We start from the raw sequence: 26,897 nt of genomic DNA on the forward strand, positions 1-26,897 counted from the left end.
CAGGTTCTTCTTGTGGTTAGGAAGCTCCGCTGTGACCCATACAACCTGCACCAGAGGGCCCAGTCACACATTTTGGGCTGGTGGCCTATTCTTCTGAGGGTGAGAGTCAGGACACACTCATCCTCACTCTCCTACACCCTCCTGGCCCCATCCCACCTACCCAGCAGCAGGCACCCACACAGGGCTCATCTCGTCCCCAAACCCCAAACGTGGAGGAGCTTGCTCTATACCAGGACAGCTTCCGGAGTTTATGGTTTGACATACCACATGGATGCCATTACCTCTCAGCTCTGGAAGCTGAACTGGACCACCGCAGTAGCCCAAGGGACCTGCACCCGTATGGCCAGTGACATAACTATGCACCAGGTGGCGCTAATCCATGCCACCCGAGATCAAACTGCTGTCATACTGGAGCAAGCAAAGGGAGCTTGCAGGCCACAGGGCACTTAGTGAAGTGGCCTCTACTTCTACAGGCAGCTCTCAAGCCACAAGCTCCAAAACGTTCTCACCACTCAATCCCCCGAGGTGGTGTGCCCACAGTGTGGGGGGGGGGGGGCGTCATCTAATGGGGTAGGGAGGAGCAGAGGCAGTTCCGCCTCACAGTGATTTGATTTTTGTTTAATGTTCTATTCATGTTATTTTTCGTGTGTGATTAGTACAGTGTTTAAAAAAATGTTTTGTCTGTGTTTCATTTTAAAGTAAGGTAAATTATTAGTGTAAGTTGGTATGTAGTTTTTGGTAATGTGTTTTTTTTAAGGTAGACGTAGGTACATTATTTAGGGGGTAGACTAATGTAAATGGATTTTGTACACTTACATGTAGGTATACTATTTAGGAGGTACATTATAGGTAATGGCTTTTTTACACGTACATTTAGGTACAGTATTTCTCTAACGTCCTAGTGGATGCTGGGGACTCCGTCAGGACCATGGGGATTAGCGGCTCCGCAGGAGACAGGGCACAAAAATAAAGCTTTAGGATCAGGTGGTGTGCACTGGCTCCTCCCCCTATGACCCTCCTCCAAGCCTCAGTTAGGTTTTTGTGCCCGTCCGAGCAGGGTGCAATCTAGGTGGCTCTCCTAAAGAGCTGCTTAGAAAAAGTTTTTAGGTTTTTTATTTTCAGTGAGTCCTGCTGGCAACAGGCTCACTGCATCGAGGGACTTAGGGGAGAGAAGTGAACTCACCTGCGTGCAGGATGGATTGGCTTCTTAGGCTACTGGACACCATTAGCTCCAGAGGGAGTCGGAACACAGGTCTCACCCTGGGGTTCGTCCCGGAGCCGCGCCGCCGACCCCCCTTGCAGATGCCGAAGATGGAAGAGGTCCAGAAGCAGGCGGCAGAAGACTTTTCAGTCTTCCTGAGGTAGCGCACAGCACTGCAGCTGTGCGCCATTGTTGTCAGCACACTTCACACAGCGGTCACGGAGGGTGCAGGGCGCTGGGGGGGCGCCCTGGGCAGCAATGTATAATACCTTTTTTATGGCTAAAAATACATCACATATAGCCCCTGGGGGCTATATGGATGTATTTAACCCCTGCCAGGTCTCAGAAAAACGGGAGAAGAAGCCCGCCGAAAAGGGGGCGGGGCCTATTCTCCTCAGCACACAGCGCCATTTTCCCTCACAGAAATGCTGGTGGGAAGGCTCCCAGGCTCTCCCCTGCACTGCACTACAGAAACAGGGTTAAAACAGAGAGGGGGGGGGCACTGATTTGGCGATATGACTACATATATTAAAATGCTATAAGGGAAAAGCACTTATATAAAGGTTGTCCCTGTATAATTATAGCGTTTTTGGTGTGTGCTGGCAAACTCTCCCTCTGTCTCCCCAAAGGGCTAGTGGGTCCTGTCCTCTATCAGAGCATTCCCTGTGTGTGTGCTGTGTGTCGGTACGTGTGTGTCGACATGTATGAGGACGATGTTGGGAGGCGGAGCAAATTGCCTGTAATGGTGATGTCACTCTCTAGGGAGTCGACACCGGAATAGATGGCTTATTTAAGGAATTACGTGATAATGTCAACACGCTGCAAGTCGATTGACGACATGAGACGGCCGGCAAACATATTAGTATCTGTCCAGGCGTCTAGAACACCGTCAGGGACGTTATAATGCCCATTTTACCTCAGTTGGTCGACACAGACACAGACACGGACACTGACTCCAGTGTCGACGGTGAAGAAACAAACGTATTTTCCTTTAGGGCCACACGTTACTTGTTAAGGGCAATGAAGGAGGTGTTACATATTTCTGATACTACAAGTACCACAAAAAAGGGTATTATGTGGGGTGTGGAAAAACTACCTATAGTTTTTCCTGAATCAGATAAATTAAATGAAGTGTGTGATGAGGCGCGGGGTTCCCCCGATAGAAAATTATTGGCGGTATACCCTTTCCCGCCAGAAGTTAGGGCGCGTTGGGAAACACCCCTTAGGGTGGATAAGGCGCTCACACGCTTATCAAAACAAGTGGCGGTACCGTCTCCAGATACGGCCGCCCTCAAGGAGCCAGCTGATAGGAGGCTGGAAAATATCCTAAAAAGTATATACACACATACTGGTGTTATACTGCGACCAGCGATCGCCTCAGCCTGGATGTGCAGCGCGGGGGTGGCTTGGTCGGATTCCCTGACTGAAAATATTGATACCCTTGACAGGGACAGTATTTATTTACTATAGAGCATTTAAAAAATGCATTTCTATATATGCGAGATGCACAGAGGGATATTTGCACTCTGGCATCAAGAGTAAGTGCGATGTCCATATCTGCCAATAAGATGTTTATGGACACGACAGTGGTCAGGTGATGCAGATTCCAAACGGCACAAAGATGTATTGCCGTATAAAGGGGAGGAGTTATTTGGGGTCGGTCCATCGGACCTGGTGGCCACGGCAACTGCTGGGAAATCCACCGTTTTTACCCTAAGTCACATCTATGCAGAAAAAGACACCGTCTTTTCAGCCTCAGTCCTTTCGTCCCCATAAGCATATCTGCCCAGGGATAGAGGAAAGGGAAGAAGACTGCAGCAGGCAGCCCATTCCCAGGAACAGAAGCCTTCCACCGCTTCTGCCAAGTTCTCAGCATGACGCTGGAGCCGTACAGGACCCCTGGATCCTACAAGTAGTATCCCAGGGGTACAGATTGGAAAGTCGAGACGTTTCCCCTCGCAGGTTCCTGAAGTCTGCTTTACCAACGTCTCCCTCCGACAGGGAGCCAGTATTGGAAACAATTCACAAGCTGTATTCCCAGCAGGTGATAATCAAAGTACCCCTCCTACAACAAGGAAAGGGGTATTATTCCACACTATATTGTGGTACTGAAACCAGAAGGCTCGGTGAGACCTATTCTAAATCTGAAATATTTGAACACTTACAAAGGTTCAAATCAAGATGGAGTCACTCAGAGCAGTGATAGCGAACCAGGAAGAAGGGGACTATATGGTGTCCCGGGACATCAGGGATGCTTACCTCCATGTCCAAATTTGCCCTTCTCACCAAGGGTATCTCAGGTTCGTGGTACAGAACTGTCACTATCAGTTTCAGACGCTGCCGTTTGGATTGTCCACGGCACTCCGGGTCTTTACCAAGGTAATGCCCGAAATGATGATTCTTCTTCGAAGAAAATGGACGACCTCCTGATAAGAGCAAGGTCCAGAGAACAGTTGGAGGTCGGAGTAGCACTATCTCAAGTAGTTCTACGACAGCACGGGTGGATTCTAAATATTCCAAAACCGCAGTTGTTTCCGACGACACGTCTGCTGTTCCTAGGGATGATTCTGGACACAGTACAGAAAAAGGTGTTTCTCCCGGAGGAGAAAGCCAGGGAGTTATCCGAGCTAGTCAGGAACCTCCTAAAACCAGGAAAAGTGTCAGTGCATCATTGCACAAGAGTCCTGGGAAAAATGGTGGCTTATTACGAAGCGATTCCATTCGGCAGATTCCACGCAAGAACTTTTCAGTGGTATCTGCTGGACAAATGGTCCGGATCGCATCTTCAGATGCATCGGCGGATAACCCTATCTCCAAGGACAAGGGTGTCTCTCCTGTGGTGGTTACAGAGTGCTCATCTTCTAGAGGGCCGCAGATTCGGCATTCAGGATTGGATGCTGGTGACCACGGAGGCCAGCCTGAGAGGCTGGGGAGCAGTCACACAGGGAAAAAATTTCCAGGGAGTGTGATCAAGTCTGGAGACTTTTCTCCACATAAATATACTGGAGCTAAGGGCAATTTATGATGCTCTAAGCTTAGCAAGACCTCTGCTTCAAGGTCAGCCGGTATTGATCCAGTGGGACAACATCACGGCAGTCGCCCACGTAAACAGACAGGGCGGCACAAGAAGCAGGAGGGCAATGGCAAAAACTGCAAGGATTTTTCGCTGGGCGGAAAATCATGTGATAGCACTGTCAGCAGTGTTCATTCCGGGAGTGGACAACTGGGAAGTAGACTTCCTCAGCAGGCACGACCTCCACCCGGGATAGTGGGGACTTCATCGGGAAGTTTTCCACATGATTGTGAACCGTTGGGAAAGACCAAAGGTGTACATGATGGCGTCCAGCCTGAACAAAAAACTGGACAGGTATTGCGCCAGGTCAAGAGACTTTCAGGCAATAGCTGTGGACGTTCTGGTAACACCGTGGGCGTACCAGTCGGTGTATGTGTTTCCTCCTCTGCTTCTCATACCCAAGGTATTGAGAATTATAAGACGTAGAGGAGTAAGAACTGTACTCGTGGCTCCGGATTGGCCAAGAAGGACTTGGTACCCGGAACTTCAAGAGATACTCACAGAGGACTCATGACCTCTGCCGCTAAGAAGGGACTTGCTTCAGCACGTACCATGTCTGTTCCAAGACTTACCGCGGCTGCGTTTGACGGCATGGCGGTTGAACGCGGTTGATCCTAAGGGAAAAAGACATTCCGGAAGAGGTCTTTCCTACCATGGTCAAAGCCAGGAAGGACGTGACCACACAACATTATCACCACATGTGGCGAAAATATGTTGCGTGGTGTGAGGCCAGGAAGGCTCCACGAAGAAATTTCAACTCGGTCGATTCCTGCATTTCCTGAAAACAGGAGTGTCTATGGGCCTCATATTGGGGTCCATTAAGGTTCAAATTTCGGCCCTGTCGATTTTCTTCCAGAAAAAATTGGCTTCAGTTCCTGAAGTCCAGAAGTTTGTCAAGGGAGTACTGCATATACAACCCCCTTTTGTGCCTCCAGTGGCACTGTGGGATCTCAACGTAGTGCTGGGATTCCTCAAATCACATTGGTTTAAACCGCTCAAATCTGTGGATTTGAAATATCTCACATGGAAAGTGACCATGATGTTGGCCCTGGCCTCGGCCAGGCGAGTGTCAGAATTGGCGGCTTTGTCTCACAAAAGCCCATATCTGATTGTCCATTCGGACAGGGCAGAGCTGCGGACTCGTCCCCAGTTTCTCCCTAAGGTGGTGTCAGCGTTTCACCTGAACCAGCTTATTGTGGTACCTGCGGCTACTAGGGACTTGGAGGACTCCAAGTTGCTAGATGTTGTCAGGGCCCTGAAAATATCGGTTTCCAGGACGGCTGGAGTCAGGAAAACTGACTTGCTGTTATCCTGTATGCACCCAACAAACTGGGTGCTCTTGCTTCTAAGCAGACGATTGCTAGTTGGATGTGTAGTACAATTCAGCTTGCACATTATGTGGCAGGCCTGCCACAGCCAAAATATGTAAATGCCCATTCCACAAGGAAGGTGGGCTCATCCTGGGCGGCTGCCCGAGGGGTCTCGGCATTACAACTCTGCCGAGCAACTACGTGGTCGGGGGGAGAACACGTTTGTAAAATTCTACAAATTTGATACCCTGGCTAAAGAGGACCTGGAATTCTCTCATTCGGTGCTGCAGAGTCATCCGCACTCTCCCGCCCGTTTGGGAGCTTTGGTATAATCCCCATGGTCCTGACGGAGTCCCCAGCATCCACTAGGACGTTAGAGAAAATAAGATTTTACTTACCGATAAATCTATTTCTCGTAGTCCGTAGTGGATGCTGGGCGCCCATCCCAAGTGCGGATTGTCTGCAATACTTGTACATAGTTATTGTTACAAAAAAATCGGGTTGTTATTGTTGTGAGCCGTCTGTTCAGAGGCTCCTACGTTGTCATACTGTTAACTGGGTTCAGATCACAAGTTGTACGGTGTGATTGGTGTGGCTGGTATGAGTCTTACCCGGGATTCAAAATCCTTCCTTATTGTGTACGCTCGTCCGGGCACAGTATCCTAACTGAGGCTTGGAGGAGGGTCATAGGGGGAGGAGCCAGTGCACACCACCTGATCCTAAAGCTTTATTTTTGTGCCCTGTCTCCTGCGGAGCCGCTAATCCCCATGGTCCTGACGGAGTCCCCAGCATCCACTACGGACTACGAGAAATAGATTTATCGGTAAGTAAAATCTTATTTTTTTAGAGGGTTAAATTATTGTGAATGGGGTTTTAGAGGTAGATATGTATTAGGAAATGTTTGTTTATTGTAAACATGCTTTTACAGTGTCCTTATTAATTTTTATTACCAAAAGTGGCACATGCAACTCGCCTATCAGATCCATGTCTATTTTTTCTATGGTAAGAACTTACCGTTGTTAAATCTCTTTCTGTGAAATACACTGGGCTCCACAAGGCGCCCACCCTGACGCACTTAGCTTCTTTGGGTTGGTATTGGCATAGACGCTGACACCCTCTCCTGTGGTGAGTGTGTGGTGTACTTGGCTACGAGCGGTTGTCGTCTCTGGTACCTGCAACTGCATTGGGCTGGTTAACGAAACTGAGCTCTCTGTGCATGGAGGCGGGGTTATAGAGGAGGCGGCGCTGAGCATCTTGGGAACAGTCAAAAGCTTGGAGCCTGTTGGTGCCTCGGATCAAGATCCTACTCTACACCCCGATGTGAATCCTTGTGGAGCCCAGTGTACCTCACAGAAAGAGATTTAACAACGGTAAGTTCTTACCATAAATCTCCTTTTTTAATTGTGAGACACAAGGGGTTATCTACTGTATTACATGTAGGTGCAATCTTCGTTATGTAGGAATGACCACCAGGAAGTTTAAGACACGAATCCTTGAACACATGGACACAATCCGTAATGCCTTTTCAGATTTGATCAAAGCCAAGAAACTAACCTCAGTAGCGCGACATTATCACGCTAAACATCAGGACTCTCCGAGTGAAATGCAAGTTTTCGGACTAGACAGAATCCGTCTAGGAATCAGAGGAGGTGATTTAAGCAACGAATTCCTTAAGAAAGAAAGCGGGTGGACATTCTTGCTGGGGGGTCTTTAACCAACTGGCTTGAATGAATATATCAGTTATGGCACATTAACTTAATTTCAGTCTTAATGTATAACCCACCACTTTCTAAAATAATCAACTTCAGTTATGCACTTTATTTGTTGGTCACACCGTAAGCTTAGGGCTTCACCACTTTTCTTGGTATTAGACACCACCAAATCACATTGACACTCACTCCATTTATCTTCATTTAGCCCCTGTCCCACTTTCCCCTGATCCCAGTTCCCACTTCCATTCTCCCCCCTTTTTTCTCCCTTCATCTCCTTCCCCCCCCCCAGGGATTACTAGTTTGCAGTTCAACTTATTGTGTGATTGTTCACCTCTTTGTATTTCCCTATTTATCACCCACTCTCTTTATTCAATTTTTTAATCTGTATAACAATTTTTTCCATCTTTCTCCCTCTCTCGTTCCCTGGGGCGCTTCACCCCTATTTGCCCTATTCTCATCACCCTTTTTTCTCACATCATTTTATTTATTTTTAGCATTCTGCATTTTACATATGCCACGCCTCACACTCTGTTCCCTCCTTTTTATTTTTATTAATATTTGTTTGCTCATAGACCTCTTTGTACTTTAATGCCATTTCAGGTAATTACTTAACTATTTACTGGTCTATTGGTTTGGGAACAGGCCTTAATTATATCACCTCACAAAGAGATCTTGAGCACTCCTACTTAACCATAGGTGGCATTGTTTTTGAGTGTTAGGCTATTTAGAACATTCCATATGGATCTGATCTGGGTCAGCATATTTTATTTTAATAGATTTTATGTGTCCTACACCACACACTCTTCTTTTTCAACATTCACATCTTCCTATACACTGCCACCTTCCCTGCAAATTTTCTCCTCTCTTCACATCCACACTTTTTCCATTCACAGTAGGTCATTCTTCTGCATATACATTTTTTTTTCTTCTCTCAGTCTATTCTGTATTTAACCTTATTTTCATTTACTTATTAATTTATTTGATATCAGACAGCACTTACTTTTGCCTTTCCACATGGAACAAGTTGTCTGATCTCATCTAATACTTACCATGTAGTATCTAGGTTGATTCCCATCCCTAGGGTATCATATAATTGTATTATACTTATCTTATACTTGCAATGGGATACATACATTGTAGCCTCGATCACAGATTTTAGCAATACCATCGCATTTACCCATTCCATTCACTTCCGTGTGTGTGTGTGTACACATATTTTTTTGCGCTCGTTTTCTTGTGTTTTTCTTCTTTTTTGAACCTGTGCGTGCAATTCTTTGTATGTGAAATTTGATAGATCCTATTTTGGTCTAATTCCTGCGCTTAGTACATCTTTGGTGCAATTTTACTATTTTGATAGTATCTTACCTTTTAATATTCATCTGATCCCTAGAAAATGTTCCTCCTCTTCTGTCCGTTTTTTTACTGCGCCTTTCATATATATGGTTTTTTTTTACTGCTTCTCTCATATATATATATATATATATATGTATGTATATTTATATATATTTTTTCTGATACATATATTTTCTCTGACGTCCTAGTGGATGCTGGGTACTCCGTAAGGACCATGGGGTATAGACGGGCTCCGCAGGAGACTGGGCACTCTTAAAAGAAAGATTAGGTACTATATCTGGTGTGCACTGGCTCCTCCCTCTATGCCCCTCCTCCAGACCTCAGTTAGTATCTGTGCCCGGCCAGAGCTGGATGCACCCTAGGGGCTCTCCTGAGCTTCCTAGAAAAGAAAGTATTTGTTAGGTTTTTTATTTTCAGTGAGATCTGCTGGCAACAAACTCACTGCTACGTGGGACTGAGGGGAGAGAAGCGAACCTACCTGCTTGCAGCTAGCTTGGGCTTCTAAGGCTACTGGACACCATTAGCTCCAGAGGGATCGAACACAGGCCCAGTCCTCGGTCGTCCGGTCCCGGAGCCGCGCCGCCGTCCCCCTTACAGAGCCAGAAGAACGAAGAGAAGTTGAAAATCGGCGGCTGAAGACTCCGGTCTTCATTAAGGTAGCGCACAGCACTGCAGCTGTGCGCCATTGCTCCCTTAGCACACCACACACTCCGGTCACTGATGGGTGCAGGGCGCTGGGGGGGGGGGGGGGGCGCCCTGGGCAGCAATTAGATTACCTTACTTGGCGAAAAGCACATAATACAGTCTGATAAACTGTATATGTGCATTAACCCCCGCCATTAAAGTACATAAAAGGACAGAAGCCCGCCGCTGAGGGGGCCGGGCCTTCTTCCTCAGCACACCGGCGCCATTTTCTCTTCACAGCTCAGCTGGAAGGAAGCTCCCCAGGCTCTCCCCTGCAGTATCCTGGTACACAAAGGGTAAAAAAGAGAGGGGGGGCACATAAATTTAGGCAAAAAACTGTGTATATAAGCTGCTATAGGGGAAAAATCACTCAGTATAGTGTACATCCCTGTATTATATAGCGCTGTGGTGTGTGCTGGCATACTCTCTCTCTGTCTCTCCAAAGGGCCTGGTGGGGGAACTGTCTTCAAATAGAGCATCCCCTGTGTGTGTGGTGTGTTGGTACGCGTGTGTCGACATGTCTGAGGTAAAAGGCTCCTCTAAGGAGGTGATAGAGCGGATAAGTGTGTGGGAGGTTGTCTCCGTCAACAACGCCGACACCTGTTTGGATATGTGTAAGTGCTGAGGTAAAATTATTGCACAAAAGGTTAGGGAACAGAAAGTAAATCTACCCTGGTCTGTCCCTATGTCACAGAGTCCTTCAGAGTCTCTCTATGTTCACTATCCAAAATAACAAAGTATCGACACGGAGTTTAACCCACTGTCGACTACGATAATGCAAAGTTACAGCCAAGAGGGCTAAAAGATATTCAATATACGATTATTGGAATAAAAGATGATTTGCATATCACTGATGACTCATCTGTCCCTGACACGAGAGTACACATGTTAAGGGGAAGAATGCTGAGGTAAATTTCCCTCCTCTCATGAGGAAAAAGAGCGGGAATCTCCAGACAAGAGACGGCAGCTTCCCACAAGAGAATTCTCAGGCTGTATCCTTTCCCCACTAGGGCCAGGATGTGTTGAGAATCTTCCCCTTGGGTGTCCTGTTTGCACTAGCTATTCTCAGGGATCCTGCAGATAGCGTGCACATTCTAGTATACTACCCAGACCGGCGATTGTGTCGGCATGGGTTTATAGCGCTGTGGCAGCGTGGACAGGTACCTTATCAGCAGAGATTGAGATCCTAGTATGCATATAAATATTTTAAGATGCTGTCTTAAGTGATAGATATATAATTATAAAGCATGCCCAAAGGGACATGAGTATACTGGGTCCTAGAGACAAAAGCTATGTCGATTTCTGCTTGACGTGTCCTGTAGAATATACATTGGACAGATGATGCCGACTTAAGAGGCATATGGAAGGCTGAGGATTGTGTGGAGAAAGGTTCTCGGGCCTGGTCCCCACAGTTATAGCTGGTAATTCTGATATTTTGCCTTATATTCCTGCACAGCCTAGGAAAGCACGACATTATTAAATGCAGCTTTTCGAATAAAGAAACAAGAAAGTCTGAGGTGCGTCCTTTCTTGTCAGAGCCGGGGGCAGAGGAAAGAAGCTGTACAACACAGCTAGTCCCCAGGAACAGAAGTCCTCCCCGGCCTCTACAAAAATCCACTGCATGTCGCTGGGGCTCCACAGGCGGAGCTAGGCCCGGTGGGGACACGCCTTCGTAAGTTCAGCCACAAGTGGGTTCACTCCCTGTTAGATCCCTGGGCAATAGAAATTGTATCGCAGGGATACAGGCTGGACTGTGAGAAGATGCCCCCTCACCGAGGACCCGGCGGGCTTCCCCCCAAGAAAGGGAGCCAGTGTTAACTGCAATTCGTAAATTGTATCTTCAACAGGTGGTGGTCAAGGGTCCCCTCCTTCAACAAGAGGGTGTTATTATTCGACCATGTTATAATCCCGAAACCAGACGGTTCGGTTAGACCCATATTGAATTAAAATCCCTGAACATATACCTGAAAAGGTTCAGGTTCAAGATGGAATCGCTAAGAGCGGTCATTGCATGCCTGAAATGAATCGGGACATAAGGGATGCATACCTTCGTGTCCCCATTTATCCACCTCATCAGGCGTACCTTAGAATTGCGGTACGGTATTGTCATTACCAATTTCACCAAGGTAATGGCGGATATGATGGTGCTCCTGCGGAAGCAAGGTGTCACTATTATCACATACTTGGATGATCTCTTCATAAAAGCGAGATCAAGAGAGCAGTTGCTGGACAGCGTATCACCTTCTCTGGAAGTGAAACGGCAACACGACTGGATTCTATATATTCCAAAGTCGCAGTTGGATCCTACAGCTCATCTGCCTCGCCTAGGCATGATCCTAGACACAGACCAGAAGAGGGTTTATCTCCCGATAGAGAGAGCTCAGGAGCTCATGACACTGGTCAGGAATCCATTGAAAACCAAAACAGGTGTCAGTGCATCACTGCACTCGAGTCCTGGGAAGCATGATGGCATCATACGAGGCCATCCCCTTCGGCTGGTTCCATGCAAGGACAATGGAACTTACTGGACAAGTGGTCCGGATCACATCTTCAGATGCATCGGTTAATCACCCTATCCCCCAGGGCCAGGGTGTCTCTCCTGTGGTGGCTGAGGAGTGCTCACCTTCTCGAGGGCCGCAGATTCGGCATTCAGGACTGGGTCCTGGTGACCACGGATGCAAGCCTCCGAGGGTGGGGGGCAGTTACACAGGGAAGAAAATTCTAAGGTTTGTGGTCAAGCCAACAGACTTGCCTTCACATCAATATCCTGGAACTAAGGGCCATATACAAAGCCCTAAGTCAAGCGGAGTTCCTGCTTCGCGACCAACCGGTTCTGATCCAGTCAGACCGCAGGGGCTCATGTAAACCGCCAGGGCGGCACAAGGAGCAGGGTGGCGAGGGTAGAAGCCACCAGAATTCTTCGCTGGGCGGAGAATCAAGTAAGCGCACTGTCAGCAGTGTTCATTCCGGGAGTGGACACGACCTCCACCCGGGAAAGTGGTGACTTCATCAGGAAGTCTTCACGCAGTTTTGCAAATTGATGGAAACTGCCTCAGGTGGACTACATGGCGTCCCACCTCAATAAAAAGATAAAAAAGGTTTTACGCTGGGTCAAGGGACTCTCAGGCGATAGCTGTGGTCGCACTAGTAACACCGTGGGTGTTTCAGTCGGTCTATATATTCCCTCCTCTTCATCTCAGACCCAAGGGCTGAGAATTGTAATAAACGGAGGAGTGTGAACAATATTCTTTGCTCCGGATTGGCCAAGAAGGACTCGGTACCCGGAACTGCAAGAAATGCTCTCAGAGGACCCATGGCCTCTGCCTCTCAGTCAGGACATGTTGCAACAGGGACCCTGTCTGATCCAAGACTTACCGCGGCTGCGTTGGACGGCATGGCGGTTGAACGCCGGATCCTAGCGGAAAAGGGCATTCCGGATGCAGTTATTCCTACGCTGATAAAGGCTAGGAAAGACGTGACAGCAAGACTTTTTCACTGTATATGGCGAAAATAGGTTGCTTGTTGTGTGGCCGGGAAGGCCCTACAGAGGAATTCCAGGGGGGTCGATTCCTGCACTTCCTACAGTCAGGAGTGACTATGGGCCTAAAATTAGGATCCATAAAGGCCAAGATTTCGGCCCTATCCCTTTTTCTCTCAAAAAGAACTGGCTTCACTGCCTGAGGTTTGGACGTTGTTACAGGGGTGCTGCATATTCAGCCCCTTTTGTGCCTCCAGTGGCACCTTGGGATCTTAACGTGTGTTGGATTCCTAAAATCCCACTGGTTTGAGCCACTTAAGACCGTGGAGCTAAAATATCTCACGTGGAAAGTGGTCATGCTTTTGGCCTTAGCTTGGACTAGGCGTGTGTCAGAATTGGCGGCTTTGTCATGTAAAAGCCCATATCTGATCTTCCATATGGAAAGGGCAGAATGGAGGACTCGTCCCCAATTTCTCCCTAAGGTGGTATCATCGTTTCATTTGAACCAACCTATTGTGGTGCCTGCGGCTACTAGGGACTTGGAGGATTCCAAGTTGCTGGACGTAGTCCGGGCCCTGAAACTTTGTTTCCAGGTCGGCTAGAGTCAGAAAAACTGACTCGCTATTTATCCTGCATGCACCCAACAAGCTGGGTGCTCCTGCTTCAAAGCAGACTATTGCTCGCTGGATCTGTAGCACCATTCAGCTTGCACATTCTGCGGCTGGACTGCCGCATCCTAAATCAGTAAAAGCCCATTCCACGAGGAAGGTGGGCTCTTCTTGGGCGGCTGCCCGAGGGGTCTCGGCTTTACAACTTTGCCGAGCTGCTACTTGGTCGGGTTCAAACACTTTTGCAAAATTCTACAAGTTTGATACCCTGGCTGAGGAGGACCTTGAGTTTGCTCATTCGGTGCTGCAGAGTCATCCGCACTCTCCCGCCCGTTTGGGAGCTTTGGTATAATCCCCATGGTCCTTACGGAGTACCCAGCATCCACTAGGACGTCAGAGAAAATAAGAATTTACTCACCGGTAATTCTATTTCTCGTAGTCCGTAGTGGATGCTGGGAGCCCGTCCCAAGTGCGGACTCTCTGCAATACATGTATATAGTTATTGCTTAACTAAAGGGTTATTGTATGAGCCATCTGTTGAGAGAGGCTCAGTTATTGTTCATACTGTTAACTGGGTATAGTTATCACGAGTTGTACAGTGTGATTGGTGTGGCTGGTATGAGTCTTACCCTGGATTCCAAATCCTTTCCTAGTAATGTCAGCTCTTCCGGGCACAGTTTCCCTAACTGAGGTCTGGAGGAGGGGCATAGAGGGAGGAGCCAGTGCACACCAGATATAGGGGGTCATTCCGAGTTGTTCGCTCGCAAGCTGCTTTTAGCAGCTTTGCACACGCTAAGCCGCCGCCTACTGGGAGTGAATCTTAGCATAGTAAAATTGCGAACGAAAGATTCTCAAAATTGCGATTACACAGCTCTTAGCAGTTTCTGAGTAGCTTCAAACTTACTCGGCATCTGCGATCAGTTCAGTGCTTGTCGTTCCTGGTTTGACGTCACAAACACACCCAGCATTCGCCCAGACACTCATCCGTTTCTCCAGCCACTCCCGCGTTTTTCCCAGAAACGGTAGAGTTTTTTCGCACACACCCATAAAACGGCCAGTTTCCGCCCAGAAACACCCACTTCCTGTCAATCACATTACGATCACCAGAACGAAGAAAAAACCGTGAGTAAAATTCCTAACTGCATAGCAAATTTACTTGGCGCAGTCGCACTGCGGACATTGCGCATGCGCATTCGCGACTAATCGCTCCGTTGCGAGAAAAAAATAACGAGCGAACAACTCGGAATGACCACCATGGTACCTAATCATTCTTTTAAGAGTGCCCAGTCTCCTGCGGAGCCCGTCTATACCCCATGGTCCTTACGGAGTACCCAGCATCCACTACGGACTACGAGAAATAGAATTACCGGTGAGTAAATTCTTATTTTTTCAACCCTGATATCCTGTGCATTTTTTAGGTAACTTATGCTATGAATGCTCCAGCTCAATAATGATTTTTAATTATCTCCCTGTATATTATCCTTTTCTTTTTCATATGGTCTCCTTTGTCAATACCGGATTATTACCTCTCAGCCTCGGCAACTAGAAATTAATCTGTTGCCATGGTGACGATACAATGCATATCAGACATGGTGATTCTGGGAAAACAAATCTGTACCCCGGTTACTAAGCGATGAATGGACCACACCTCTGAAAGTGATTGGTCGACAGCCGGCGTCAGTAACTTAAAAGCTCCCCCTTAATCCAGAGGCAGAACAGGAAGTGATCAAGCCCGAGTAAGGGAGAAACGCGTCTTCCGCCAGCAGTGTCAGTTCCCACACCGTCTACCCTGGACTACAGGCCTTGTCGCACCTAGCTGCACCTGACCTCACAGATCGCCGCCCGCCCCGCTGACATCAATCTTGACCCGGATCACGGATCCCTGCAACGCCATCGGCCTCTGCTGAACCTTCAACAGGTCATGCCGCACCAATGGGCATTGCGCTTCACAGACTGCCGCTCGGTTCATTAACATTATCCCCCAATCGTCTATACAGGATATGGGGTAATGTTCACCTTTATGCCTAACAATTTATGCTATTTTACTATTTTATTTTTTTTAACAATAATTTTTATTGAATTTTGTCATTATTTTCTCGGTAGCATACAACAAACAAAATACAATCAAACATACATTTATAGAAGGTTAAATTAAAAGAAAAAGGAGGAGGGAGGGAAAAAAAGGGGGGGGGGAATTGCCAGACCTAGTCAATAGCATAAAAAGAAAAGACGGGTAAGGCCACCTCACAATCACGGAGTCAGAGAATAGGGAAATAAGTTGTCATGTACCTATTCAGTAACATTAATATTGCCGCAGGGATGTTCTACAGGGGAATCCAGAACATTAAAGTCTATGGGGGCGCTATAGATAACTGAATGCCCCATGCGCTCACGGAACTCACCCCACTTAAACCACTTCATATGACTGGAAGAGGCAGATGAGGAATATGTCGTCTCTGCCGTTTCAAATAGATAGTGCCTGTGGACTTTTTCTAAAATAGCAGTAGACGTAGGAATTACAGGAGATTTCCACATTTGGGCAATGGAAGCCTTGGGGGAAATTAAAATATGTCCCATAAGGTACCTGTCTCCCTGTGATAGTGGCCCCAGATAAAAGTGAAACAGGCCTGGCCAACCTGTGGTTCTCCAGCGGTTGTAAAACTACAAGTCCCATCATGCTTTGCCACAGTTTTGCTATTAGGGAATGCTAAAACTGTGGCAAGGCATGCTGGGATGTGTAGTTTCACAGCATCTGGAGAGTTACAGGTTGGCCAGGCCTGTTCTAGAAGGTGCTAGATAAATAAGAAGTAAAATCTGATTGGTTGCTATGGGCAACATCCCATCTTAAGTAGAACTCCCATATTAGTAAATTTACCCCCTAGTCTCCATGGCCCAGGGATAACCCTCCTACCACCTATGCCCCATGCTAACAACAAGGGGGAGTGGTCTGACCATGTCATAGGTAAGATGTCAATTTTGCTGATAGAGGTCAACGTCCATCTGTCGGAAAAGGCCAAATCTATCCAAGAATATGATCGATGGACATGGGAGTAGAAGGAATAATCTCTCACCGTAGGGTGTTGACATCTCCAACTGTCATAAAGGTCATATTCTGCTATCAATCTAGTAAAACCTTTAGCAAAATCATGAGGTTTGGGACTACGTAACACAGTCGTCCTGGACCTATCCATATTCGGATCAAGAACCATAATAAAGTCCCCAAGGACCAAGAGTGCACCAGTAGCATGAGTCTGTAAAACTGAGAAAAACTTTTTACAAAAAGATATCTGTCTAGTGTTAGGGGCATAGCAGGACACCAGGGTGACATCTACATTATCTAACTTCCCTACCAAAATCAGGTGTCTCCCCTCGGGATCAGGATATTGAGCTAAGACACTGAATGAACAATGTTGGGAGATCAAGATAGCGACACCCGCTTTCTTCTCCGGACCATTAGCCGTGTAACAATGAGGAAATTTAGGGTTCTGAAACAGAGGCGGTGCTGCCCCTTTGAAGTGGGTCTCTTGGACCACGACCACATGTGCTTTGAGTCTGTGGAAGTAGTTCAGGGCAAGCTTCCTCTTCTGAGGAGAGTTCAAGCCCTTAACATTAAGAGAAGCTACATTGAGCATTGTGAAGAGGAGTAAGGGTGCGATACATGACAAACATACTAGGTAATATAGAAGGATACAAGGGCTGGCAATAGGACAACAAAATAAAGAGAATAAAATGCGGACTAACATATAAGGAAAAAAAATACAACTGAACTGACCGCACCAGGGATCAAAACAGGCACCATACCATGGTCGCCTGCAGAATAAACATGGGGGTTAGTGGCTAGAGCCCCGTTGCCCTAAAATGAAAAACAGAAGGCATCCATTGGTGCCCCTCCGCGCCGTCCGAAGCAGAGACAAAATCTGTTGTCCACTTTGGAAAGGCAACAACGCCATTAGGCTTCATATGAAAGCACGGAGGGTCCCCAATTCAGAATACCTAAACATAGTAAACAATAGTCCTAACACTGTATAAAGTCAATAGGAGAAGGAACATCACTAAAAAAGAAAAATCTCCCTCTCTGCTCCTGTTGAAAATGAGCTAAGCAAACATTAAATGAAGGTCTATATCAGAGGAGCTAAGAGAGACTAAGAGAAACCGCGGCACAGTAATCAGCCCCATCCAGCCTTGGACCAGTCCTGTTGAAGACCACGAGCTGGAGAGCCATGGTCTGAAGGGCCAACTAAGTTCCATCTCTCCAACATTTTCATGCCATCCAGCACATTAGTGAGAACAATCGTGGAGCTGTCCTTTGATATTAGCAATTTAGTGGGGAATCCCCACCGGTAGGGGATGTTGACCCTCCTGAGAGCGCTGGTGACAGGCTGAAAAGAACGCAGTTTCAGTAACAAGTCCCTGGAAAAGTCACCAAACAGTTGAAGGGAGCCCATCGCCTCTGCTGTAGCCGAGGACGGCCGAGCCACCTTCAATAACGCCTCCTTCACGTGGAAGAAATGGATCTGCATCAAAACATCGCTAGGGACATCAGCAGGTGCATTTCTGGCCTTGGGTAGGTGGTGTATACGATCTATCAGGAGATCACTTGAAGTAAATGACGAAGTCAATTTCCGGAATAGCGAAATAGTGTAATCATGTATAGAACTATTAGAGACAGTCTCCGGGACACCTCTCAAGTTCAGATTGTTCCTTCTGGATCTATCCTCCATCTCCGTCACCTTATCCTGCAGAAGAGAGACCTCAATTTCCAATTGATCGTGAGAAGTAATAAGAGCATTATGAGAGCCAACTACTTCCTCCATCTTCGTCTCGAGGTGGTCGGTCCGGCCACCAAATTCGTCTATAGTCTGTTGACACGTGTGAAGGGAGGCTCTAAACTCTTCAGCTACTTCATCTTTAAAAGACAATAGCAGAGCCTTCATGGATCCAACTGTGAGCACATCATTATCATCCAAATCGCTAGGCTTGACAGGGATTGGACCCGGGGAGGAAGCACTACTGCCAGAAGCCGAAGCAGGAGAAAGTCCTCTGGAGGAGGAAGCGCTAGCTTCTTGTGGTTTAGAGGGTTTAGGTGACTGTTTAAAGAAGGCAACCTGAGAAGCAGTTTTAGCGACTTTCACTTTTTTAGGAGGCATAATGTAAAGAAGACGTGAGGCGTGATAAGCATCTCCGGTAGTGTAAGTATAAACGAAAGGACAGCTCCACTATAGGTATACTTGTTATATCATTACATGAAACCAAAGGGCGACATGGGGTTAGAAAAGCTTCATTCACTCAGGCAAGAGTTCCCAGCAGAGGGGAGCATCCTCATCTTGGGTGTGAAGCATCAGTAGGTAGGCGACAGATGGCAGCAGATCTAGCACAATAAACGAGGCCGCACCGTATATGAGAAGTGGCCTCAGTACTCCCTGTCTAAAAGCTGGCAAGGTGCAGAGGGTTAAGGGCAGCTGCGGACCATTCCAGGTTATATCTATCTCCCTGACAGTGACTGGTGTGGTTAGTAAGGGTATAATTCCCGACGCAGTGGGGAGAAGGCTCCCAATAACCTCCACAGCCGGAGGCAGAAGTGGGGATAGGGCAGCACCACCTCACAGGTCGAGGTCTCCAAATATGGGCGCTCCTCTATGAAGCCCCAGCGCGCGAGATCAAATGCATTGGTGGAAGTGGTGGTGAGTATCTCGACGGCTGCAGAGTCGATCCCAGTCAGGTGTAGAGCGGGTGACAGAGGCATCTGGTCCCGGGCGCACTATCACGGGATCAGTGCTGCACAACGGAGCTTCCCTCTGGACGCCGCGGGTGGCAGAGCACCTCGCTGCTCGGGCAGCCAGGCGGGAGGTAGATGCAAGAACAGTAACGGGAGGAGGGAGAGGCCGCTTCAGCCTACAGACTCGGGGACGCTCCACTTCCGATCCGGGCCAGCGCCGAAATCGAGTCCCCGGCGTCTATCAGGCAGACAGGCCGCAATCTGCACAGGTGCAGGAGGCACCCGCCGGCTCCACAGACCATTCTACCCGGTGCAGGAGAGCCTTAACGGGTTAAGATGAGTCCCCTCGTCCATTGAGCAGGGCCAGTGAGGTATATATATGTAAATCTCAGGCAGGCGCTCCAGCTCAGCACAACTGCATGGGTTCTTTGCCAAGCCACGCCCCCTTCCTATTTTACTATTTCTTAAGGGCATATATAACAGGCTACCTGCCATCTCTTTCCAAGGCTGTATATTTACTACGAACCTGACAGCCATTTATAATAGTTATTTTTTCAAACACAGGGTGCATTATCTGATTTGGATACATGATTATAACATTGTTACCTATTATGCTACTTTGTTATTTTTTTCAGATTCATCCATTTAAGCCTTTGTCAGCAGGCAGGTTAGGCCATATTGGATGTCATCTGACAATAGGGTTTGCCTATTTTATTGGTAAAAATTTGGTATTGACCTTTCCCTTTTATCTTGTGCCCATGTCCAGCCACTTAATATTCTACCTACCGTGCCTTTGACCAAATAATTATGTGATCTATATGTATTTACTTTAACAATTCATATTCCCTTTTTTTCTACATTATCTTTCCACTATATTTTCTGGACTCTCACCAGCGATCCATTGGTCAATGGGTGGTTCCACCCTGCACACCTTTACCTAACGCTGGCAGCAGATCCATCTAAAAATTGTCTCTTTAATAGTTTTTTCCTTTTAATTTATCTCATCCTAAATTGTTTTCTTTTGCTCATATCTTTGATCTTTGCTCCTGTGAACTCTCATCAGTGATCCCGGAGTAACGAAGGCAGCTGTTCCTCTACTATCACACCACACTGTAAACGCCCGATTCCGTCCGATCTTGGAAGGGAAGCAGTGTTGGGCCGGGTCAGTTATAGGTTGGGTGACCTCCTAGGAATACCCGGTTTAGTAGAGGCTTGAGAGACGGTATACTCTGTGCCTAACGCTGACAGCAGATTCACAATCTGTTCTTATTGTACTCTCATTTCTCTGAATGATCTGATATTTGCCCCTCAACCATCCTTCATATTAACTCACCTTACATAGGCACTGCTTTGTATGTGGTATCCCCTTATTGTAATATTTATCTACATTTATCGACATCTGTAGACTCATGTATTGATGGTTTTGGTATTGACACTCATTATATTCCATACTTTGTGGTCTACCCATTTAGGGCTGATTCTCATATTTATTCATGAGTTAATAGACCATTTATTTGTGGAGCTTTTTTTAATATTTTGTTTGTGTTATTTGTCATTTGCTGTTGTCATTTTTGTCCAGGATGCATCAATTACTTTAATTTAACAATGTACCAATAAAGCTTCTATGTTTTAAATAATTTCTCTCAATACTATAGTCGTGTACCAATAAAGCTTCTATGTTTTAAATAATTTCTCTCAATACTATAGTCGTTTTCTGACTTATTCTAAGAGTACACCCACAAAAGAGTCTTCTTTTTCTCCTTTGTGTAATCACATACTAGGAATTCCCCCTCCTCCAGACCTGAGATCACCGCTTTCAGAGACTCCATCTTGAATTGGAATACCCTCAAGTAGGGGTTCAATGACTTCAGGTTCAATATAGGCTTTACCGAACCGTCCGGTTTCGGAACCACAAACAGGTTAGAGTAATAACTCTTGCATGTTAGGTGAGTTGGAACTGGAACAATGACATTTGTCCATACCAACTTTTGAATGGCTTCCTGTAGGATAGCACTTTCTGTCAGCGAAGCTGGTAAGCCTGATTTGAAGAATCTGTGAGGTGGGAGTTCCTGAAACTCCAGTCTGTACCCCTGGGCAACAATATCTTTCTCCCAGGTGTCTAGGCATGATGATGCCCAGACGTGACTGAAATTGTTTAGTCTCGCTCCCAACTGCCCGATCTCCAGGCTGGGAGGTCCACCATTATGCTGAACATTTTGAGGAAGCAGAACCTGGTTTCTTTTTTTTTTAATCACAAAAGTTTATTGACAAGAGGAATACAATGACATATGAAAGCAGTGGGCACTCTTGAAGCATAACAGTACTAGTATACATAGCAGATTGAGTGCAAGAGTGTGTCCTCATGTTATCTGTTCTATTATATTTACTTTATTATTTTAGTTTATTTTTTTTATTTTAGACAAATCCAAAAACAGTCGAGAGTTAAGAACAAGATAAGGAGATAGTATAGAATATTCCTAAGGGACAAACATTGGGATCCTTGAGAGGATTTGTGGGAGGTTACCAAAAGGGTTATGTGGAAGAAGAAGGAAGAGTAGAGTAAAGAATTAGGGAGGAGAGAGAATGGGAGGAAGAGAGAGAAAGGGAAAAAAAGAAAAGAAAAGGGGGTAGAAAAGCAGAAACAAGTCACGAACAGAGGGAGAGCGAGTCGGAAGAAGAGTCCCGTGGGGAAAGAAAAGGGTAAGGCGAGCTAGGAGAGACCTGGGAGAGGTACCTGGAATTTAGTGTACCAAGGTGTCCATACGCCGTGGAATTTATCCACTGTGTTGTTCATCAAGGAGGAAAGATATTCCATCTTAGCTACAAACCAAACGCGGTTCATGAGTTCCGGACGGGTTGGAGGAGTGGAGAGTTTCCATGATTTAGCAATCTGGAGTTTAGCTGCACAGGCTATGTGCATAGCTAGTTTGTTTTCCGGTTTGGATAGCTGGCAGGCTGGGGCACACAGGAGCAACGTCTCAGGGGACAAGAGGGGGCAGTCCGGAATAAGCGACTGGATAAGGGTACGGACCATAAGCCAGAAGGAGGCTAATCTCGGGCAGTTCCACCAGATGTGAAAATACGAGCCTACTTGACCACATTGACGCCAGCAGAGGTTAGAAGTGTTCGGATATATTTGGTGTAGGCGCTCGGGGACCAGATACCATCGCGTGTAAACTTTGTAGGAGTTCTCCTTAATGGAGACACTAATAGAACATTTAGAGATATTCAGTCGGATAGATTCCCACGTGTCATCTTCCAGGGGTGTCCCCAAGTTGGTATCCCAAGCAAGTTCATGTGCCATGCGGGGTGACGCGGCTGGAGACAAAATAGAGTGATACAGATTAGATATAGTGCCTCGGTCCGTGGGGCGATACATGCAAAGGCGCTCCATCGGAGTCGGGATATTAGGGATAGGCGTTTTCCTGGTTGAGGACATAACGAAATTTCGAATTTGAAGGTATTGATAGAAATATGACGTCGGGAGAGAGTGCTTTGTTTGAAGGTCTGCGAATGAGTACGGTACATTGTTGTGAAGTAGATGATGATAGCGGGAGACTCCTGCTCTGGTCCATTTGGAGGCAAGTTGGTGGGATCGGCCCGGTGAGAAGGAGGGGTTGTTCCAAATGGGGGTTAGAGGAGAGGGATTTGTGTGGAGTGAAAGTTTAGATTTTAGCGAGTCCCACACCGATAGAGTTAGGGATATTGTTGGCACTGGCTGAATGGTTTTAGGTCTGTGCGGACGGGGGAGCCATGGAAGGTGAGATACCGAGTCGACCTGAGCCAGATCACTCTCCAGTTCCACCCATCTTCTTGTGTGCCGTGGAGAGTGCCAGGCGACAAGCTGACTGAGTGCCGTGGCGTGGTAGTATCTTGACAGCGAGGGAAGGCCTAGACCTCCACATGAAGAGCTCTGCTGGAGGGTCTCCCTACGCAATCGTGGCTTCTTGTCATTCCATATGAAATTACCATATTGGGTCTGGAGGGAGGATAGAACCCGAGGAGGGACCGGGACAGGGAGAGTCTGGAAGAGGTATAGTAACTTGGGTATGACGTTCATCTTAATGGCGTTAATCCTGCCGATCCAAGAAATAAAATGTTTTTTCCATCCTAAGATGTTTTGAGATATTTCCTTGAATAAGGGTGGAAAGTTGGCGTCATAGAGAGAGTGGTAGGATTTGGTGATTTGAACCCCCAAATATTTAATGGAGGTATGACGCCATGCATAAGGGAAGTTGGCTTTCAAAAGATTTAGGGTATTGAGAGGGATGTGTAGCGGCAGAGCCTCTGACTTGTCGTTATTCACCCTATATCCAGAGAGATCCCCGTAGAGAGTTAATTCCTTGAAAAGATTGGGTAAGGAAATTAACGGGTTAGTGAGGGTGAGGAGGACGTCATCCGCAAAAAGGGAAAGTTTGTATTGTGAGTCTTAGATAGAAAAGCCCGTAATGTCCGGATTAAGACGGATGCGACAGGCGAGAGGCTCAATTATCAGAGCGAAGATGAGAGGCGACAGTGGACATCCCTGTCGTGTACCAGAGGCGAAGGTGTCCGAGAGAATTCCATTAGTTAGCACAGAAGTGGAGGGGTTGTGATAAAGTGCCGATATTGCATGGAGAAATTTCCCGCGGACACCAAAGCTGCGGAGTGTTTGATCGAGGAAGGCCCACGAAACCCTATCGAAGGCTTTTTCCGCGTCTAATGCCAATAGAAGAGAGGGGAGCTTGACTGAATTAGCATGATGGATCAAGTTGATGGTGCGTCTGGTATTGTCTAGAGCTTGGCGTGTAGGGACAAATCCGACTTGGTCGGGGTGTATAAGGGACGGGAGAAGAGGGTTCAGGCGTAGGGCTAAAATTTTTGCAAAAAGTTTCAGGTCTGTGTTGAGAAGGGATATAGGGCGATAATTAGAGACCTGCTGGTGATCCTTACCAGGTTTGGGAATAACAGTGATTAGTGCTCTAGTAGTTTCGCTGTGAAATAGTTCCCCGTTAAGGATTTTATTAAAGGTAGACGTCAAGTGGGGGACTAGATCACATTCGAATGTTTTATAGTACGCGAAAGGTAGGCCGTCCGGTCCTGGGGCCTTAGAGGGTTTCTGAAGTTTAAGAGCAGCCGATACTTCCTCGTCGGATATAGGTTTACACAGTGCAGTGATTGAGGGAGCATCCAACTGTGGGAGAGAGCATGAGGTCAGGAAATCGGAAATTCGCATATTTGAGTCAGGTAGGGAAGACGAACTGCCGGGGGAGTTATATAAACGGGCGTAATAATCTTTAAAAATAGAGTTAATGTCTGAGGGTTTATAGTGGGTGTTGCCATTAGAGTCCTTAAGTGAGACTATGGAGGAGAGGGCTTTTCGTGCTTTTAACCTATTTGCCAAGAGGGCGTCAGCCTTGTTGCTTTTCTCATAAAATCGCTGGTTCAGCCAACGGAGGGATTTATCTATCTTTTCTGTGATTAGTGCATTGAGGGCTGCCCTGGCTGCCATAAGCTGTTTGTAGTTTGAGTCCGTGGGACTGCGCTTATGAAGAGAGTCTAGGTTTTGGACCTGGTCAGTGAGATCCTTGAGTAATGTCTTATGTTCCCTATTGCGATGAGATGCATAGCTGATTACATGGCCTCTGAGGACAGCTTTGTGGGCTTCCCAGACTAATGGGGAACATCCTGATTCAGGATTGTTAAAAGAAAAATATTCCCTGAGCAGCCCGGCCATCTTGGATTTGAAGGAGGGGATTTTAAGAAGTGTCTCGTTTAGGCGCCAAGATGGGCGGGAAGTTGGGGCGTCTAACAGATCAAATGCGGACGCGATGGAGGAGTGGTCCGACCAGACATTGGGGATAATCGAAGAGGACAGAATGTGGTTAGAGGCCGGGGGGCTGCAGAAGAGATAATCTAGTCTGGAGTAAGATTGATGGGGGCAGGAAAAAAAAGTATAGTCCTTGGAGGATGGGTTAAGAGCACGCCAAGTGTCGAAGAGAGATGCCTCTTTAATAAGTTTGGAGAAGATGTCGGATATGTGACAGGTGCGGGGGTGCTTCTGGGGAGCGGATTTATCTAGCAGAGGATCTAGAACTGCGTTGAAGTCCCCTCCCAGGAATACATAGCCCGCTCTGTGTTTCTGGAGGGCTTTGAAAAATGATCTCAAAAACCGTTGTTGGCCCGTGTTGGGTGCGTATAGGTTGGCTATAGTTACGTCCAGGTGTCCCAGCCTGCCAACCAGAATGATATACCTCCCCTCTGTGTCAACATGAACCGAGCTTTGGGTGAAGGGAAGTTTATTGCTTATCAGGATAGCGACTCCGTTGTGCTTAGATTCACTTGAGGAGTACAACACAGTGGAAAATCGTCTGGAAGATAGATTGGGGTGGCCATTACGCTTAAAATGTGTTTCTTGAAGCAGAACTATATCTGCGCGTAGGGTGCGGATTGTACGGAACAAATGAGAGCGTTTATGGGGCGTGTTAAGGCCCCGGACATTCATAGAGGCAATGGTGAAGGGCATGGTGCTGGAAGCAGGGAGAGTTTGGGTGAGGTAATGAAAAGGGAGATCAGTAGGAGGCCGACTCGCTCGCTCGGGAGAGTTTAGGAAAAAGATTAGAAAAGGGGAAGAGAAAGAAAAAGAGGAGAGAGGGAGAAAAAGAGGAGGGGGGAAGAAAAAAACCCAAAAGACCCGAGAGAAAAAATTATAGACGGGTAGGAAAAAAAAAAAAAAAAAGTAAGAGTAAAAACAGGTTACTCAATACAGAGGAGATTGGTACTCCTGTAGTTAGGACTTAGTGGTCCGGAGAGGCGAGGGAACCAAGGTTCCGTGTCGCCAAAAAACAAAAAGGAGTAAGAAAAAGTAAATAAAATTGGGGGATGGTGGAGATCTGAATGAGTAGAGAAATATCACACGTAAGGAGGAGAACAGAGAATATACGCACAATCCGAGAAGAGAGGCGGTACGGCGACAAACAAAATGTGCACTAGAGTGTAAGAGACATGAGGTGGGGCGGTGTCCCCTGGGTGAGGGGGGGTAGGGGGAGAGAGACGAGGGGGGAGGGGGAGGGAGGGAGAGAAAAAAAAAAAGGGGGGCGAGGGTGTATGGGAGGAGGATAGAGACAATCAGCACCTGAAAATACATTGAATACTTATTGTTTGGAGATACCAGATATTTTACGGCATACATCTATACACACTTGTCTTAACCTGCGGGATCGACCAGCACAGGGGGCTCACAGTGCAACTTGTGAAGTCTAGGAGGGAGCCAGCGGTGAAGCTGGTTAGATATGTGAGACCCCTGTGCCCGTGGACCGCACCAGAAACCATAACAGATAAAACTTGAAAACGTGAAAACGTTGGGACTGCAGGAGAAAAGAGACCTAATAATGCATGGTGCTGTCATTATAACCGTGAGCAACTAAGAGAGAGATATTAAGTCCCTGAGCTGAGAACAAACTAACAATAGGAGGTAAAGTGGGGCGTAGGGGAGCGGTAGAATTTAACCTCAATTGAAAGTAGCATGAGGGGCCAGGGGCGGTTGCCAAGAACCAGAGATTGGCCACCCAGGCTACTATAAACATATGGAGTCTAGTGAATTTGAACTGCTTCAAGGAGTGACCTCAAGGCAGTTCCAGAAAAAGAACAAAAAGCATCATGGGGTAGGGGTGGGGGGAGGGATGAGAAGGGAGGAGAAAGAGAGAGAGAAAAAAAAAAGAGGGGGGGGCGGGGAAAGGGGTATGTGGGGGGAGGTGTGAACACATGCATTACATGAACACAA

General features: G+C 47.0%; 1 protein-coding gene and 1 pseudogene across 1 annotated transcript in view; one reads left to right on the plus strand and one right to left on the minus strand.

Moving 5' to 3' along the window:
* Nucleotides 1-26,897, minus strand: part of LOC135057187 (uncharacterized) — an 826,406-nt gene that overhangs the window by 27,597 nt on the left and 771,912 nt on the right. Inside the window, 3 exon segments of the mRNA XM_063963085.1 lie at nucleotides 17,601-18,524; nucleotides 21,870-22,453; nucleotides 23,672-25,546. Coding sequence (XP_063819155.1) covers nucleotides 17,601-18,524; nucleotides 21,870-22,453; nucleotides 23,672-25,546 — 3,383 coding nt within the window.
* Nucleotides 20,228-20,346, plus strand: LOC134896257 (5S ribosomal RNA; annotated as a pseudogene).

Source organism: Pseudophryne corroboree, chromosome 3, assembly GCF_028390025.1.
Source record: "Pseudophryne corroboree isolate aPseCor3 chromosome 3, aPseCor3.hap2, whole genome shotgun sequence".
NCBI lineage: Eukaryota > Metazoa > Chordata > Amphibia > Anura > Myobatrachidae > Pseudophryne > Pseudophryne corroboree.